This window comes from Embiotoca jacksoni, unplaced genomic scaffold, assembly GCF_022577435.1.
Source record: "Embiotoca jacksoni isolate LCO1_2020_lvr unplaced genomic scaffold, fEmbJac1.0.p SCAF_28, whole genome shotgun sequence".
NCBI lineage: Eukaryota > Metazoa > Chordata > Actinopteri > Embiotocidae > Embiotoca > Embiotoca jacksoni.
In genome coordinates, this window is record NW_027185379.1 from 1,621,895 (window position 1) to 1,638,203 (window position 16,309).

The following is a 16,309-nucleotide window of genomic DNA, read 5'->3' on the forward strand; positions in this document are numbered from 1 at the left end:
ATTTTTTTCCTATTGTGAGCCAGAAGTTTCTGTTTGAGAAAACACATACTTCCCCGGACAGAAACCAACCGGTTGATATTAAATTAATCAATATTTCCAGTTTCAATGCTTTTCACAAACCTTATTAATCTGCTGGACACAAGCACAATGTACTCTGTATAGAAAGAATACAGCAACGCACAATGTTCACGAACATCCATCAAAAAACTATTTGAAATGATGATTAAACAAAACAAAAACCTAAATCATCTTTTAATCCACACCCACAGCCTTGAGATAATGCAGAGCAATTTTGTTTTAGAAAATAATTTTTTTCTAGTTTATTTCTTTTATTGCCCCCTATCATATCAAATCAACTAGATAGATAGCTTAATTCTTAGTTTTAGTACAAAAACAATGGTCCCTTAAACTTCTTAATTTATTCATCCATCCATCCACCCATAAAAAACCGACACATCCATTTGTAAGTTGTGAAGTTTATTGATGTGTATCCCCCTTGTAACCATAAATCTGTTTCCATTGGCGTCACTTTTTTTTTTTTTTTTTTTAAATCACTAATATGCATATTATATTAGTTCCCAGTCCCCTCCCACAATCAAGCAGGCAGTTACAAGATTGAAGCTGTTTGGGTGCATAGTGAGACAGTCACATACAGAGATACTGTCACAGGAAGAGAAAAAAATAGAAAACAAGAAAACAAACTTAAAAATATATATCATATCATTTCATATAAGAACAATGCACACCACAGGTAATCCTCTGGGAAAAAAGCCATGATTGCAACATCAACTATACAGGCATACAAAGACAATACTAAGATAGAGAGAGAAAAGATGATTCTAGGATTCAGTTCACTTGTTTGTGTCATTCTCTACCTGTAAAAATACACAAGTTTGCTCTTTTTTTTTTCCAGAAACGAGCTCTCCAAGCCGTGTCTTTCTGTGTGTCTCTGTCTGCCTGCACAGCCCTCCAGCTCCAAATTGTCTTCACGTGGCTTTGATCCAGGGCTGGCCCAAGCTTTTGTGGGTATCCAAATCCCAAAAATTCGCATTGCAAAAATTGTTAGAATTCCCTCAAATTAGTACCAAACAAAATGATCCCCAAATGAGGTGTTTTTGGGTTCAGAAAAAACTTCATCCATTGTTCGGGACTTTCTAGTGATCTCAGAATTGCATACAGCACCCCTAAACCCCCGCAGTTCATTTGGGGGCTAATGGTGCATGATTATTTTGTTCATGGGCCGGCCCTGTTTCGATCTGTCACACTGTTCCACACTTTATGACCAGAAAAGCCAGCTGTAATGTGTGTCCATCAATCTTAAAAAATGGTTTTCAATGTAGCTTCACTGCTACTGCGTGGTATTTGCTTCATACAATTTGTGCAAAAAAACAAACAACCCCGACTCAAAAGAACCCAAACACTTGTCAGTTTGTGGCATGTCATCGCCCGTTGTCACAATGTATGTGACACGACATTAAAATCAAGGCCTAAAGGGAACCTCTCAGATACATAGTTTGGAAAAAAGCTTCCACAATACATTCAACTATGTAATACATGTCAATAGGTTTTATTTTATCTACTGATTTCTACAGATTCCCCAACAGTTAAATGGTTGTGTTTGTGCGTGTATGGGTGGGAGGGAATATCTTATCACATTCACATAGTAAGGGTTCAGAGTAGGTTTTGTGTGACGTGTTTGAGCTGGGGGCCTGTGCACACCTTCCCCGACGCTTTCTTACAGTGTGCCTGCAAAGAATCATGATCACCATGCTGAGCACCCTAAACCAACTCATAACCTCTTCCCTGGGAAAAAAAAAAAAAAGTGGAATAAAAACATCTACTCTTATATATATATATATTTAAATTGTATATGTATATTTTGTCTGTTATCATAACAAAGAACAGAAAGTAAATAATTCATGATTTCCTTTTTTTCTCATTTGTTGTCTCACTAAACATTTTAATTGGTACAAAGAACCTTCATATACAAGCAATCTATTGAGAGGAAAAAGAGCAAAATAAAATACCAATTCTTTTTGAGAAAACCATCAGAAACTGCATGGATGACACTTGCAGGATGGAAAACAAAAGCGTCGTGTCTGGTATGCTGGTTTGACGATGGCTACTCAAAAATGTTAATATTTTGTTTGATTTGCTTTTACTTAAAAAAAAATAAAGAAATGTCTGAAGAAATGTTATACATCTTGATCTGAGATAGCTGTATTGATAATCACAAATAAATCTGCAGAATCACATTTTCCTTTATGCAAATTGGCAGATACATCATCTTTTCAAAAGAAACATGATCAAAAAGAGCTCTATAGTACAATAGTAGCAGTAGTAGAAGTAGTAGCATTATTTAAGGATTGCTTTGAACAAACCAGTAAATGGAGTTTGGATGTATGCAAATGAGTTTAACAATAGCATCATGTGTTATTGGTCAGTAGTATGTTCCCCCTCGGTTGCCATCCTCGCTCCACAGCGCCCCCGTGTAGGCTCTGGTTAGATCTGCATCTGTTCCAGGTATTTGTAGGTGGGGTTCTCGTAGCCGTGGTTCTGCATCTTGTTGAGGTGCCGTTCCTCCGGTGTCAGCATGGGGTCGACCTGTGAGACAGACACAGCACGTATAAAGGACGACCTGAACAAGGGCAGGGCGCACGATCACTCTTCTCATGAAGGTACAACATGCTGCGTGTGCCATATGCAAATGCTGCAGGGACTAGAATCTAATTTGCTTTGCATCTACTCACGCTCTATTTACATACAACCTGATCATTTAATACAAAATCTGACCCGTGGAATAAGAAGGGCAGCAGTTCATTCAGAGCACTGATATGCGTGTGGTTTACATCTACACAGGTGGCTTACCTCCACGATGCCGTGGCTGATGGTGCCGTATTGCCTTTTCCTTAAAAGCACCAGGCTGATCACGATCACGGTTGCTATGGCCACCGCGATCACCAGCAAGCCAATCAGTGCGCTGCTCCCGAAGCCGAAGTCCTCTCCCAGGGGGCGGTAGGACTCCTAGCAGGCAGAACGAGTAAGCGGGAGACAGAGAGAGCAGTGAGGAGATGATACATGCAAACACGGCTGCGCACTGACGCTGTAAAAAGAGAAACAACAATGTTTTTATTGCAGTAATAATGAAGACACTGTACTCATGTACTAATTGCCTGAGTAGACACTTCAATTTTTATCATGCTCTTAAAGGGCAGTTTTAGATAGCGCTCCCATTCAGCCATCTAAACATATATGTAACATTTTAAAAGGAATTTCCAGCACTTGTCAACATCATTTATTTGCTTATCTTGATTCCAGCTCTGACCAGTAACCCAGAATCACATTAACATTTAGCAACTTTTACAATTTGGAAACCTACTGACACGAACTTATTCTTGTGTTTTCTGCTGCTTCTTTAACATGCACATAGAGAACGCACCTCACACTAAACAAACCAGCGTCTGCGCATGAATGCAGCAGCGCTTAAGCTGCAACAGAAGTGGATCTGGTGTGCTGCACAGTTCGCTTCGATAGCTTCTGGTTGACAGTGTTGACTTTTCGTCAGACTCAAAGTAAACTGTTAGAAGTGTCTGATGTTAATTTGAAATCTTTTAGGAAAGCTTTGTTGGCATTACTTCCCCCAATCGAAACAATAAGATCGATACAGTAGTTCTCGCTGGAAGCTGTGCTCCCAAATCTCAACAGAAGAGGTGCTGAGTAAATTGTCATCCTGATCAATAGTAATAATGGAACAATATGATTAGCCTCTCTGTTGACTCGTATGATAATTTCCCCTTCATTTTCCTTTCCTTCCCTTTAAAATACAAAGAAAAATAAGAGAAACAACCGACTTTGACGACTAAAATTAAATTCTTCTACTCCTCACATTAACTGTATTTTGATTTTCCAAGCAGGGATGGTGAAAAATGTCAATTTTACAGATTAACCTTCACTGAAGTTGCTTTGAAAATATGAAAATAAATTGACTGCTATTTTTGACTTCAAATTCTAATGTTATGCTGCATGTAAAACCACAGTGTATCAGGGACAGCATCCCTTTTGGCAGAGGATCTGTATGACATGATTGACTGGTGAATGGTGTGTACACATTCATGCAACGTGTATTTGAGGAGGATTGTGTGACATCTTTCCCAATTCGGTATACACATACAACCACGGTCACCGACAACGTCATGACGTAATCTGGCACATATGACACACACTAATCATATGTGAACAGCCGTTGGGGAATTTTTTTTGACTGCTCATTTACACACATAAACTGAGCACACGCAGTTTGTGTGGCTTCACATTCATCGTATGAATTGAGATTTTTCAATGTGTACATTCAGATACATTCACATAAGAAACATGCACACATGCAGAACAACCAAAATACAGAACAGAAAACTTAAAAAAAACAAATATCAGAAATGGGATTAGGAATCTGTTCCTACAGCAGTGTTGTTTTTCTTCTTCTTCTTCTTTTTTTTTTTACACAGTTATCAGCTGCAGGACTGGTATCTTTGCACACTCCCACACTTCCTCCTTCTTTCATCTTCTCCCCGCTACTTGTAACTACAGTTCCCCAGAGAGCCCTGTGGAGGACACTGCTATACTCACCAGGTCACCATCATGCATAACGCTGACTCTCTCTGCACTGTAAACCACTTCTTTAACATCCAGTGACTCATCAATCACCTGTCAACACAGACAGGGGAGCCCAGGTTACAGTCACCACAATGTGTGTGTCAGATCGTACGTGTGTGAGATAGAGAGGGAGAGAGAGAGAGAGGGGGGGGAGAGAGAGAGAGAGAGAGAGAGAGAGAGAGAGAGAGAGAGATGGGCAGCCGGAAAGAGAGAGAGAGAGGGTGTGAATGTGCAGCGAAGTAAACTGTAAGGATTATCTGGGTCTGGGTGATGATACACTTGGAGCTGTCTTGTACAAACTGAAAGGAGAGAGGGAGGGGGGTTGCAAGCATCAACAACAGACTTTCCTTCTGGGCACACAGTTAGCAAGTCTTCCTAAACATACTGTCAGCCGCTCATTACTGAGAGCTCTAATCTGAAGAAAAAGCGCTGTGAGTGGAAGTGGTTGTGTTCAGGAGGCAGAAACAGAATCTGCTGTTTGTCGAGACAGAGCAGTCCAGAGTCTGTTGATCACAGAACAGAATCCAAGGTAGACATTTCGGATGTCGCCACCGTTTGTTATTTTTAAACCTGAGATTGCTCTGTCTTAGAAATCTAGCATTCCCAAAAACAAAAAGCTTGCATGACTCATGTTCACACGCACAAATACACAGCATTGCAGTTGGTGTTGGATTAGCATGCGAAACACAGCACACATTCAGCGGCCAAGCGTCGTTTGAAAATCCATGAAGAGGACTGGTGTGTCTGCCAAAGAAAAGTAACATGCAATGACTGCCGAACAAAGTGTGGAGCTGATCTGAATGAGGGTCGGTTGGCAGAAGCCAAGCATAGACACGCAAATAGCCCAGTGTGAGATATCTGTAACTATGACAACATAGTTACTGGAATAATCTGTCTCATTAAAAACTGAACTTCAGAGAGCTATGTCAAAGCGCTATGTGTACACATTAATTTAAATCATCAGCACAATGGCCTCGAACTGCAGTCACGGCGATGACATTTAACTTTCAGTGTCTTTACAGAAATTCTCCAGTGCGTTGCTTTGAACAATGCTGCACTCAGTTCAGGTGTTGAAAAAGTCAGAGTTAAAAACACTTTGAGGCACAAACAGATAGATGAACTGAAAATGAAGCTCTTACCACATTTTCGCTGATCTTGGGTTTGCTGTTGATGATTCTCTCCTCAGCGCCTATCAGACCGTCTAAACCAGACATGGCGGAGCCTGAAGGAGGTGAAGGAGCACAGTCAGTAACAGCAGATTAGCACAAACAAACAAGCAAACAAACAAACAAACAGGAATGGTGGTGGACAGCTGCACACAGATATCCAGCTCTTCACTTCACAACTGTCACATTGGTCTCCAGTAGGGACAACAATGGCCTTTCTTCCATTCAGCACAGTGTGAGCACTGTGAACATGACTCTGACCTTCTACAAAGGCCCTCTCAAAGTGCTGTTTTGCATATAGCTGAGTTTCTCTCCACACAATCAGCTCCATGCTCTCACTAAATGAAACTACACAAAAACATTACCTGCCATTTTGCATCCCTCACTTATCTCATCACTGCAGTTCATCTACAAATCTTCAAATTGTGAGACTGACAGTTTGGAAATACAGTCGACATATTACGTAGTACAAGCGTCTGTTCATTGCCTTCTGCTGCTACTAATCAGCCAATGGCAGATTCTTAAATTTAATACAATTGCCTTTGGATTAAGTGAGGAACAATGATGTGCATTACATTTACAAGCACCACTCAGCAGAGTGACCTCAGAGACCCTGGCAGGGCATGTCATCAGATGGTACCGCAGCGTGCACACAGTGTCGCAGACAGACAGCACAGAGCACCATAGGAGGGACCTCTGTGAGAACAATGTGACCTCTCATTTTCATAGATCTGAGTGAGTGTTGAAACAATTAGTACATTATGTGGTCTGTCAATCAGCAGAGTATAAACTGGCAATTGATCTTTTGAATGATTTATCGAGCCACTGTGGGAAATACTCGCTGGGTCAGAAGAATAACAGATTTTCTATCTGAATTGGGTTCATTGTTTTCAACGACTAATTTATTTGAGGGTGGAGTATTGGCATACCCGTTGAGAAAATTATCCTAAATTGGTGCGCAGGTTTAATTCTGCAAAATAAAACAGCAGGGGAGGTTGCAAAAAAATAAAAAAAAATAATAAAAAATCAACACATAATCTAGCGTCAACAATTAAAAGGGATATCACAAGATCACAAGGTTAATCGCATATCAGACATGATGTGATGTGCATAATCCCTGTCTCTGGTCTTCGAGGACAAGTTACGCCAATTCAGATTGTACTGAGTCAGACAGGGACACTAAATGTCACAGCTACTATCACAAAGAGGGCTACTAATGAGGAGAATGAGTGTGTGGGTGGTGCGACAATTAAGCAAGGTGCTTTGACAAATGTACCGCAGACGGGATGACAGTAAACAAACGACCGAGGAGTCTCTGAGAGGCTGTGACCTTTCTCTACCAGACATGCTTTTCAGCATGAAGTGATAATCCTAGTGAGATGTAAAGCATAAGAGCAGCTGAGATCAAGCCCATGTGAATCATCAAAATAAAAATAAAATTAACAACCAGATGGCTTCTTATAAAACAGAAATGGTGGTAGAGAGAGGGATTCAAACTGTATCAAAGGGAAAGAAAAAGAGGAACAGTGGAACAAAATAGTGGATGGAAATGGCTTGGGAAATAGGGGAGGGGCAGAAAAACAAGACGCAACAGAGGCACCAACCTTTCTTGAAGGCACGTGGGGAGTCTGATAGATCGCCTTGGCATTAGAAATGTGCAACAGAAAAAAAGGAGATCAGAAAAGGGGAAGGAGAGAAGAGAGAAAACTCAAGTAAGAAGAGAAAAGGCAGGATTATCAAGCTGTGTTAATTGATTAGGAAAAGAGTTCAGCAGGGAAGAGTCCGAAAATAAATTTGAGAGATAACCAAAAAAGGGAGCCATTTCAGAGTTGGCGAGCTCTCTAAGCCCTCTCAGCTGTTGGCATATAAATGAAATGTTCCCTGGGAATCTACTTGTAATTTGCCTGCCATCTCGCTGAAAGCTTTCCATCCCTCACTTTTTTCTCTCCTTGAGGATTCAATCTTTTGTTTGGCACAAATGTGACAAAGAATAGAACGATAACTGCTCATTTTTTCCCCAAGCTTTTGGCTCTATCTCAGAACCAAAGCCTGAGGCTTTGTGCTTTCATCAGAACTTCAGTGGTGCTGGGTTGACGGCTGGACTACAGGGAAATGTGCAGGCACAGATAAGTCCCGACCCGTGGCTACACAGCGCATTAGCATCAACATAAAACACACTGAAAACCTACTCTGTCTCAGTGCTACAGTTCTGGCGTGCATCGTCACCAGTGTCTTTCAGAAAGACTTGTTGCGTATGACCTATTGTTCTCCACACAGCCGCAGTACTGCTCATGATGCTGCTCATGATCTGTGTCTGAGGCCGGAGCTGCTCACCCTCTGGCTCTGAACGAGATCCCAAGGATGTGACCTGGATGGGCCGGTAGGGTTTGCCCTCGGCCACGGGGACTTCCACACTCTCCTCTGATGATACGGTGACATCTGGCTGTGACTCGGAGATGGACGACAGGAACTGGTCCATGTCGGCTTTCTGCTCCTGGAGTAGCTCGTCTGCAGAAAAAAGGGCAGAGTATGACACGGCCTTTACAGAATTTCTCCTGTGCAAAATGAGTTTCTCAGATTACTGTTGCTGCTGAAAAGACATCTGCTCCCATTTCTGCTAACTACCAATTAGTATTTTTCTGAGAGCTATTTTCCGTGTAAATCTGCACATCTCCCAACAGGACTCTGCACGGTGAAAGCTGTGACCCAGTTCTGTCAATGCACCCGCTCCACTTTAATCTGTGCAGCAACACCAGGCTTAATAAAGCAGAGGTAACAAAAGAAAATAATGAAATGTACTAAACATTACCTGCCACCTTTATATGCAATTGTAAAAACAAGGCTTGGTTATTGCTATTATTATCATTATTAGTATTAAATTCCACTCCACAAATTGATACCGTGTAAAAAAGAGAATATTTTTTTCTCTGTCTCTTCTGAGATAGCTATACACGGATCAGGTTCCTTTTGTGCATTTTGAAAAAAAATTCAGGTCTCCAGTTCCACTCAGATCCACAAATACATGCCGTGTTTAAGTGTTGGTGGAAATCTGGGACTTGGCATATAATTTCAGTGTGAAAGATGTTTTTTTTTAAATACACAGAGTAACTCTTTACCCCTCAAATAGAACACATATCTTTGCCACTTCTAGACTCAATACAGTAGCCTATAAAAGTAAATATATGGTTTGAATGAGTCACTGCTTGGTGATGGACTTGTTCTTCTGCTGGAGGACAGTCAGTCCAGGCAAAAAGCAGCTGAACTCATTTCGATGGGGGAACAAACCTCGACACAACACCTGTTGCCTCCCGTATTTGTTTTGTCAGTTTGCAACAGATACAAGAAAAAAGTTGATGCATTGGTTTTTATCTGTTAGGCACATTCATGAATTCTATCACTGATTTTATTTCAGGACCACACCGTCTCTCCTCCAAGCTGCTCGTCGTTTTTTGACTGAACACGACTCACCAATTTCATCCTGAATCTCTTCGGCCACGTAAGGGACTTTGTAGAGCAGAGATAGACTCTGGTTCATCCTCTCCTCGATCACCCGCAGGTGGGTCATCACCTGAGAGTGGAAAAATAGTCAACTTTGTCAAATTAGTCAAACTGTTCCTCTGTGTGGGGTTGATGTGATCTTGGATGATTTAAATCTAATGTAAATTCCCAAATGTTGTCTTCCAAATGAAGACAACAATGGAGATATTATATGGTACAGAAAAGCAAAAATTTTTTTATCGTGGAGAATAATAATTTTGTTTTAGATAAGAAAACTAAAATGATAAATAGATTATTTAAAAGGTAATTAATATCAAGGCAGGAATCCATTCATGTAAATTATTACTATATTAATCCAGTAACAATTCAGAACAGATTACTGTTCAACTGTTAGTATAACATCACCATCTCACCAGTATTTATTTAAAATCTCCAGAAAATGTACGCTTATCCCAGAAAATCCCTTTTCACTGCCACTGACGAGTTTTGTCACCTAATAGTATCACATATTACAGTCTTGGAGATTTGCACAGAGAAGCTGGTGTCACAACGGCATGTGAGGGGATTAAAATTAATCTTCAGAAGCAGGTGTCAGCAGGAAAAGAAGATACAATCCAATCAAAAAGAAGGAGACAAAGGCATCAAGGGAGGACAAGGACAGAGACGACAACAACACAGCAGATAATTAAGACAAAAGTAGAAGCAGACAGGATTTCTTGTTATGTGTGTAAAAGCTTGATTACATTTTTTGCTCAGTAAGCAACATAACCCATTACCATAATGCCCCATGTGCAATAAAACGGCTAGAAATATATTTATCATTAATTGTATAACCACTCTCAATTTAAGAAATTACAAAGGTACAAATCTTCGAGTTTGTTCTCTAACTGAAAGGCAGAAAGCTGTTCTCTGCCCAGAGTTTACAAGTACAAACAGGAGAGCGCTGTTGATGTTCACAGATTTAAACAGAACTGTCACAGGAGTAGCAGAAGTGAGCTTCCTGGGAGAGAGCATATTTCTTAAAATGAACTCAGACTTACTTACAGCCAGCCAACTTGCAGACATAAAACAAGTTGCTGCGTGTAATGTTCAAATCGGTTTCGAAGCTCTGAACTGACTTGACAGGATCTACTGCATGTCAGCCCCAATGATCACCACCATTTCACAAGTTGTCTGAAAAGATACAAAACTTTCTGTATCCCAAAAGAATTTGCCACTTGCTACCAATATTTACACCAGCAATATGACGTTTAGAGAGAAGAAATATTTCCATAATTTTGCAGCCAAAGTGGGTGGAATTAAATTAAAAGCTGCCACTGACAAAGCTGACCAGCTCTTGGCAGGTAACTGGTGTTTATTTCCCACTATGATGATTGACTGCTTTAATCTTCCATTCACGGCTGCAGTGCACCAGAGCCAGCTACAGATGGCAATAATGCACCTTTCCCATTAAAGGCATGCTGCAGCCCCTGTGGCAACCTTCCTGTCCATGTCTGACAAACAATCCACATTATAAATATACTACAGGTCCCAGAGTTGGAATAGCAATTTGGCTGCAAAAAGGAACCTCATCGAAGCCAGACAGGGGAGGCTTTTATAGAAAACAGAATAACCCTGATCCCTAAAGTCACGTAACACAGTTCTATAGGACACGGAAAGACTGCTATTCACAAGGGATTCTTTTATAATGCACCCTTAAGTCAGAAATTCACAAATAAGGAGAGTTGCACAAACTGAAAAAACAGATTTGAACTTGCTGCTGAGTGAAAAATAGCTGAGTGAAAAATACAGTAAAAGAGGAACTAGGCTTGACAAATAAACACTGTGACAACACAGTCTGGCTTCTCATGACTGAGCACAAAGGTTCACTACCTCCCAGATCCCGTGATTTATCTAAATGGTAACAGTACAGTCCTTTTTTCCTCGTCTTCATTACGTTGTTTTATCCATTTGTTGAGTTATCTGTGATGGTGAAGGATAACTAAAAAATGGTGTTGAAGGGCACCGACACACACAGGCGAGCACATCTAACAGAAGAGCTTCCAACCAAATCCCCGTGCAGTGGCTCAGAGTCCAGCGTTACACAAGACCTGCGCAATGTTAATCTTTGGCTAAGGCTTAAGTGAATGAAGCGCCCGCCCGCCCTTCATCAGACGAGCCTTCTCACTCCTCCTGGCCTGCGGCGAAACACACGCTCTTTCTACCTCCTACACACTTAGAAAAGGGCAGAGAGGACCAGGCTGAGGCATCATTATCCCTCCCCTGTCTGAGCAGGAATAGGAGGAGTGTGAGATGTTGGAGTGGCTCAGCACGAGGTTTTAGATTTATTGACAGAGCCTCCGATGCGGTACGTCCTCACTGTTAAAACTAGCTGCAAAAACCTTCAAATATTGGTGGGCATCAACTGACCAAATTGAACTAAATAGATCTCAAACATTATACTTTGATCAATGAGTAATTGGATTAATCAAATGTGATTAGTTTCACAAAAATACCAAACATTTGCTGTGTCTAGCTCCTTAAATGTGGAGATTTTATGCTTTTCTCTCATTGCAAATTGAATATTTGGGATTTTTTTTTTTGACTGCCGAAAGAACAAAACAAGCAACACGAAGATGGCACTTTAGACCCTGTGATTGGCATTTCCTATTAGTCTAATGAGGTGAAGAAACACTGACCTGTGACTTCATCTGAGCAGCCTTCTCCGGATCCACAGCCAGAACGTGCTGATAGTGGCGGATGGTGTGCTGGCGGTCCTTGTTTTCAGCACGGACGTACCTTCTCAGGGCTTGCAGGATGCGGTGGGGCTGAAGGGGACACGGAGCGGGAAGATGCAGGTTGGTTAGAAGTGTTGGATGTTACAATATGTCCTTATAACCATTTCTGTGCAATATTTACAGTTTGATTAATTAAAATGATGCAATATTTCTGTGTTGGTTATAAGTGGCATGACAGAATGCTCTTTCTGAACTGGTACTGATTGATAGTTTTTCCTCTTGTTTAATATCTATCAGACGAATAAAGTTGAATGTGACGCTTATTGCTCTCAAAAGATTCAAATTTCGTCCGATTCGGGTTTGTTTGATTTTAGATAATAAACCTCAAAATGACTGGATATGACTAAACCCACTTAGTTCACAGCGACTCATCAGACATTTGTAACTTAAGACCAAAAAATAGCAGCATCACACAACAGATGATATTACAAATTTTGGGGGTGTATAAAATTACTGTGCTCCAGTCAGGCAATATGATTACTTTTGAAATGAGTATAAAATATAAAATATTTATTTCATTCCTTTTTCAGTAATAAACCCACCACTGGTGGTTGGAGAGATAACCAGAGTGCCAAAATGTGTGCTGGCAAAAGGATCAAAAGACTATTAGATAAAAGGAATTAAAAAAAACAAAAAAAAACACGACATAGGGATTATAGCTGTAGGTTCAAATGTGATTGAGTTTGTGCTTATGGAGGATTTGAAATGTGCCGTTTTCTGGGTGCAGTAATCCATTCTCCTCATGACGAAGTGCAAGTTGGCCGAGGGTCTTTTGACATGATGTGAGACCAGCCACAGGCCCAAAGTGGTGTTTTGCTCTGTGGTCTCAGAAATATGTGTGAATTGGTTTGCATATCGACAGATGGACAAAGAGGAGGAGATTAAAGATGCTGTCAGAGGCTGGTGTATGCTGTTTACCCTGGGGGGGTCAGCCTGCAGGGCAGCCAGGTAGTTCTCCAGGGCCAGACGGCGACGGTCATTCAGCATGGCCTCCACCCGGGCGAGGTGAGTCTCCACCAGCTGTTGCTTCTCGCTAGCTGCCTCCTCCTCCAGGGACTCCACCATAGCTTGGAAGTGCTACAAACAAAACCATAATCATATATAAATATGTATATGCACCTTAAACAGCCTGGCACTCTTTCAACTTTAAAAAAAAAAAAAAAAAAAAACAGCTCTCAGTTTCAGTCATGTCGCATTCCAGACTTGTCAAGGGAGTTAGGGACTCATTTAGAAGTCTCCCCATTCAGACAGTGCCCTAATTTAGCCTCAGAGTGATAAAGATAGAGCAGTCAGGGAAAAGGGATCTTTAATGGAACAGGGAGCGGGGGACCCAGGGCCTGTAAGCCGTCATATCTCATTCAAACAAAGGGAGCACTCCCAGGGGGAAGGATCAGTGTCTTACCTGGATCAATGTCTGCCTCTCAGCCTTGGGCAGGTTCTTAGCCTGGCGATCAGCCTCTTCCCACTCTTTTCTTACCTGGAGCGAGAGAGACATGGAGAAGGAAGGAGATGAAACGAGACACCAGTTGGTCCTACAGCATCTGCTCACTCAAAGTGAGTCAGAAAATGAATTCGAAGAGACCCTTAAAGTATGACCTTTCTTTACACTATGTATAATATGATCAATCTTGCAATCATGCTGATTACTTCTCTGGTAAGGTAAGATGTGTCCTGATGTCACCTGGTAACTCACCCTCTCCATGCGGTTGCGGTGTCTGATCTCCAGCTGCTCCTTGGCCCTCTGGAAGCGACTGTGCTCCTTGTCATCGGCAGGGGTCTCGAAGTAGATGTCCACATCGTCGGTGGGCTGAGGAGTCGGGGGCATGGCTGCAGATTCAGAAACAGATGGTGAGTGTTCAGGGCTGCAAGCTGACAACCAGGCAGACTGACATGGAGACAGAGTGGCAGACCGGCTGATCCAAGCAGACACAGGTAGGCAGGAAGACAAAGGCTGACAAACAACTGGGCACAGAGAGAAAGAGAGTTGAAACGCAGATTGAAGTCGGACCTCAATCCTCAACCAAGCCCTCGTCTCATTTGCGTTCTTCCACCCTCCGTAAGTCTGATAAATTTAAGAGAATCTGACAGTCTTTCCATTTGAATTCCTTTCCTCTTCCCATCGGCTTTCTGCTGACAAGTCGCTTCTCCAACACTAATGGAAATATCACCGTCTTTGACAGCTGGGTCATCTGGGGCGAGGCCAGAGGGCTCTGTTCTGGGTTCCTCGCTATACAGTCACGCAGCACTCACTCCCTGCATCGCAGCAACTTGCAAAAACAATAATGCTCCTGGTGTGCAAACAGGAAGAGACCTCATCGTTTCACCCCAACATCAGAAACTGGAGGCATGGGTTACAGATAAGCCCAGAGTTCCTCATCTCAACTTTCCTCCTTCAGCTCCGACAATTGTTTGGTTTTTGAAATGAAAAACAAAAATCCCATCGGTTATGCACTTGAACTTTGTTTAACCTGACGAAAAGTCAATCCCTCCGAGGCACAAAAAAAAAAAAAAATGGTGCTTACTGACAAATGCTGGTGGGTTTATTGCAAAAATAGTGGCAGTGTACTGTAAGCAGGCAGACAGACAGACAGACGGACAGACACGTGAACAAATGACAGAAGCAAACACTGACAGGCAAACAAAGAAGACGGAAAACTCAAGAAAGTATATTTCAAGTTGGCATGCATATGAATGAACACTACATTAAGAAGAGAAAAACACGTGACAAATAAACAATTACTGTCACATTTGGAATGTTTACTTTCATGTACTTTAATTTTTAATTTGAATTTTGTATCATAATTCAAATTTTACTTGAATGTTCTCAGATGTGGAGTGACAGAAAGAGCTGAGTACTGATATTCGTTTTATAGTAGTCGCTGAGTTGTGATGGCAAAATCATACTTTCATAATATCTTACTTTTAGTACAATAAACATGTTTTTCTGCAAAAGTTTTATGTTTTCATTCTTTTTAATTAACTGTACAAGCTGTACAAGAAATTTTCCTAAAGTTTGAAATTGGAAAACTTATAATTAAATAAAGAAATATGATCAAAGAATAATTAAAGTAGAGTGTGAATATGAGCAGGCACGTAATTTAAGCTTTTGTTTATACTGAACTTTTTAACAGTTAAAATTTAGCACCAGTGAGTGCTATAAATCAAAAAGCAATATATATTATGTAATTGCAAATAGACTGTTTAATTAGTAAAGAAGTGACTGCAAAGTGCCATTATTTAAAGTGTTGAACTATTATCTGGTTCATCTCTTAAAGCAAAAAGAAAAATAGCATTAATTAGGAATAATTGTTTATCAAGCAAACATCTCAAACAAAATCCGATTCTTGCTTCTTAAACGCAAACATTTGGTTTGGTCTTAAATGATTATTAATTAAATACTGTTAGATTTTAGCAAGCAAACTGAAAATGTCACCGCTGGCTCTGGTAAATTGTGGTACATAGTTTCCTGTTTTTTTGTTTTATTAATCAAAATTAATCAAAAAGTAACTGATTAGCTACGGCACTTGATGTATAAGTGGAAAAATAAAATGAAAGTGAACAAAGCTGAGTGTTGCAGTGGAGGTGACACAGTGACAGCAACTGTCGTGATTTGAAGTGTGAGAGCTGAAGACTGCAGAACAGACGCTCTTAAAAGTCAGTGTCAGACTAAACTACGTTAACCTCAAGTGTTTTCAGCAAGAAGTCTGCAGACAGGTAGAGAGAGAGGGGTGTTGTTAAACAGCCCTCTGCCACGTGAGACTTACTCAGGCGTTTGCACACGGCCATGCAGTACTCCTCTGAGTCGAAATTGTTGCGGTTGCCGGCGCAGCCCCCGTATATGAAGCGCACACACTTCCTCTGGCTCATGTCGAAGTGCCAGCGGGGCATGGAGGCACGACAGGGGCCGGTCTCAGCCTCCAGGGTGCACACCGCTGCCAGGGGACAGCTTGTTAGATCATCCGGCCACTAGGGGCAGCACTTAATTCCAGTCTCAATTTACAAACAGTCATTACCACTGCTAAATCTACGAACATAATTAAACAAAATGCTGGAGCAACTTCTTTTTGTACATGATGAGCAGGGTTTAGCAGCAGTTTGGCTACAAAAGAGGCAGGATGATTTGTCCTTTTCCTTTGATAGAGCAGGAGAAGAAAAGGGTAAAATGCTGATGCATACACTAATCTAATTACAGACTGGCACAGATTTAGGCATATCTGC

General features: G+C 41.2%; 1 protein-coding gene across 5 annotated transcripts in view; it reads right to left on the bottom strand.

The window, feature by feature from the left end:
• Nucleotides 1-460: 460 nt before the first annotated feature.
• The window catches only part of aplp2 (amyloid beta (A4) precursor-like protein 2), a 51,957-nt gene continuing 36,108 nt past the window's right edge, over nt 461-16,309 (bottom strand). Inside the window, exons 7-18 of one of the 5 annotated variants that reach the window (XM_069161136.1) lie at nt 15,856-16,023; nt 13,785-13,918; nt 13,494-13,568; nt 13,010-13,168; nt 11,993-12,121; nt 9,285-9,384; nt 8,151-8,324; nt 7,421-7,456; nt 5,790-5,872; nt 4,624-4,701; nt 2,869-3,024; nt 461-2,604 (exon numbers count right to left, since the gene is read on the bottom strand). In XM_069161136.1, the coding sequence (XP_069017237.1) occupies nt 2,503-2,604; nt 2,869-3,024; nt 4,624-4,701; nt 5,790-5,872; nt 7,421-7,456; nt 8,151-8,324; nt 9,285-9,384; nt 11,993-12,121; nt 13,010-13,168; nt 13,494-13,568; nt 13,785-13,918; nt 15,856-16,023 (1,394 nt within the window). In that variant the 3' untranslated portion in view covers nt 461-2,502. The remainder of the gene's footprint in view (nt 2,605-2,868; nt 3,025-4,623; nt 4,702-5,789; nt 5,873-7,420; nt 7,457-8,150; nt 8,325-9,284; nt 9,385-11,992; nt 12,122-13,009; nt 13,169-13,493; nt 13,569-13,784; nt 13,919-15,855; nt 16,024-16,309) is intronic. The other 4 variants (XM_069161140.1, XM_069161138.1, XM_069161137.1 and 1 more) reach the window with 4 other exon arrangements.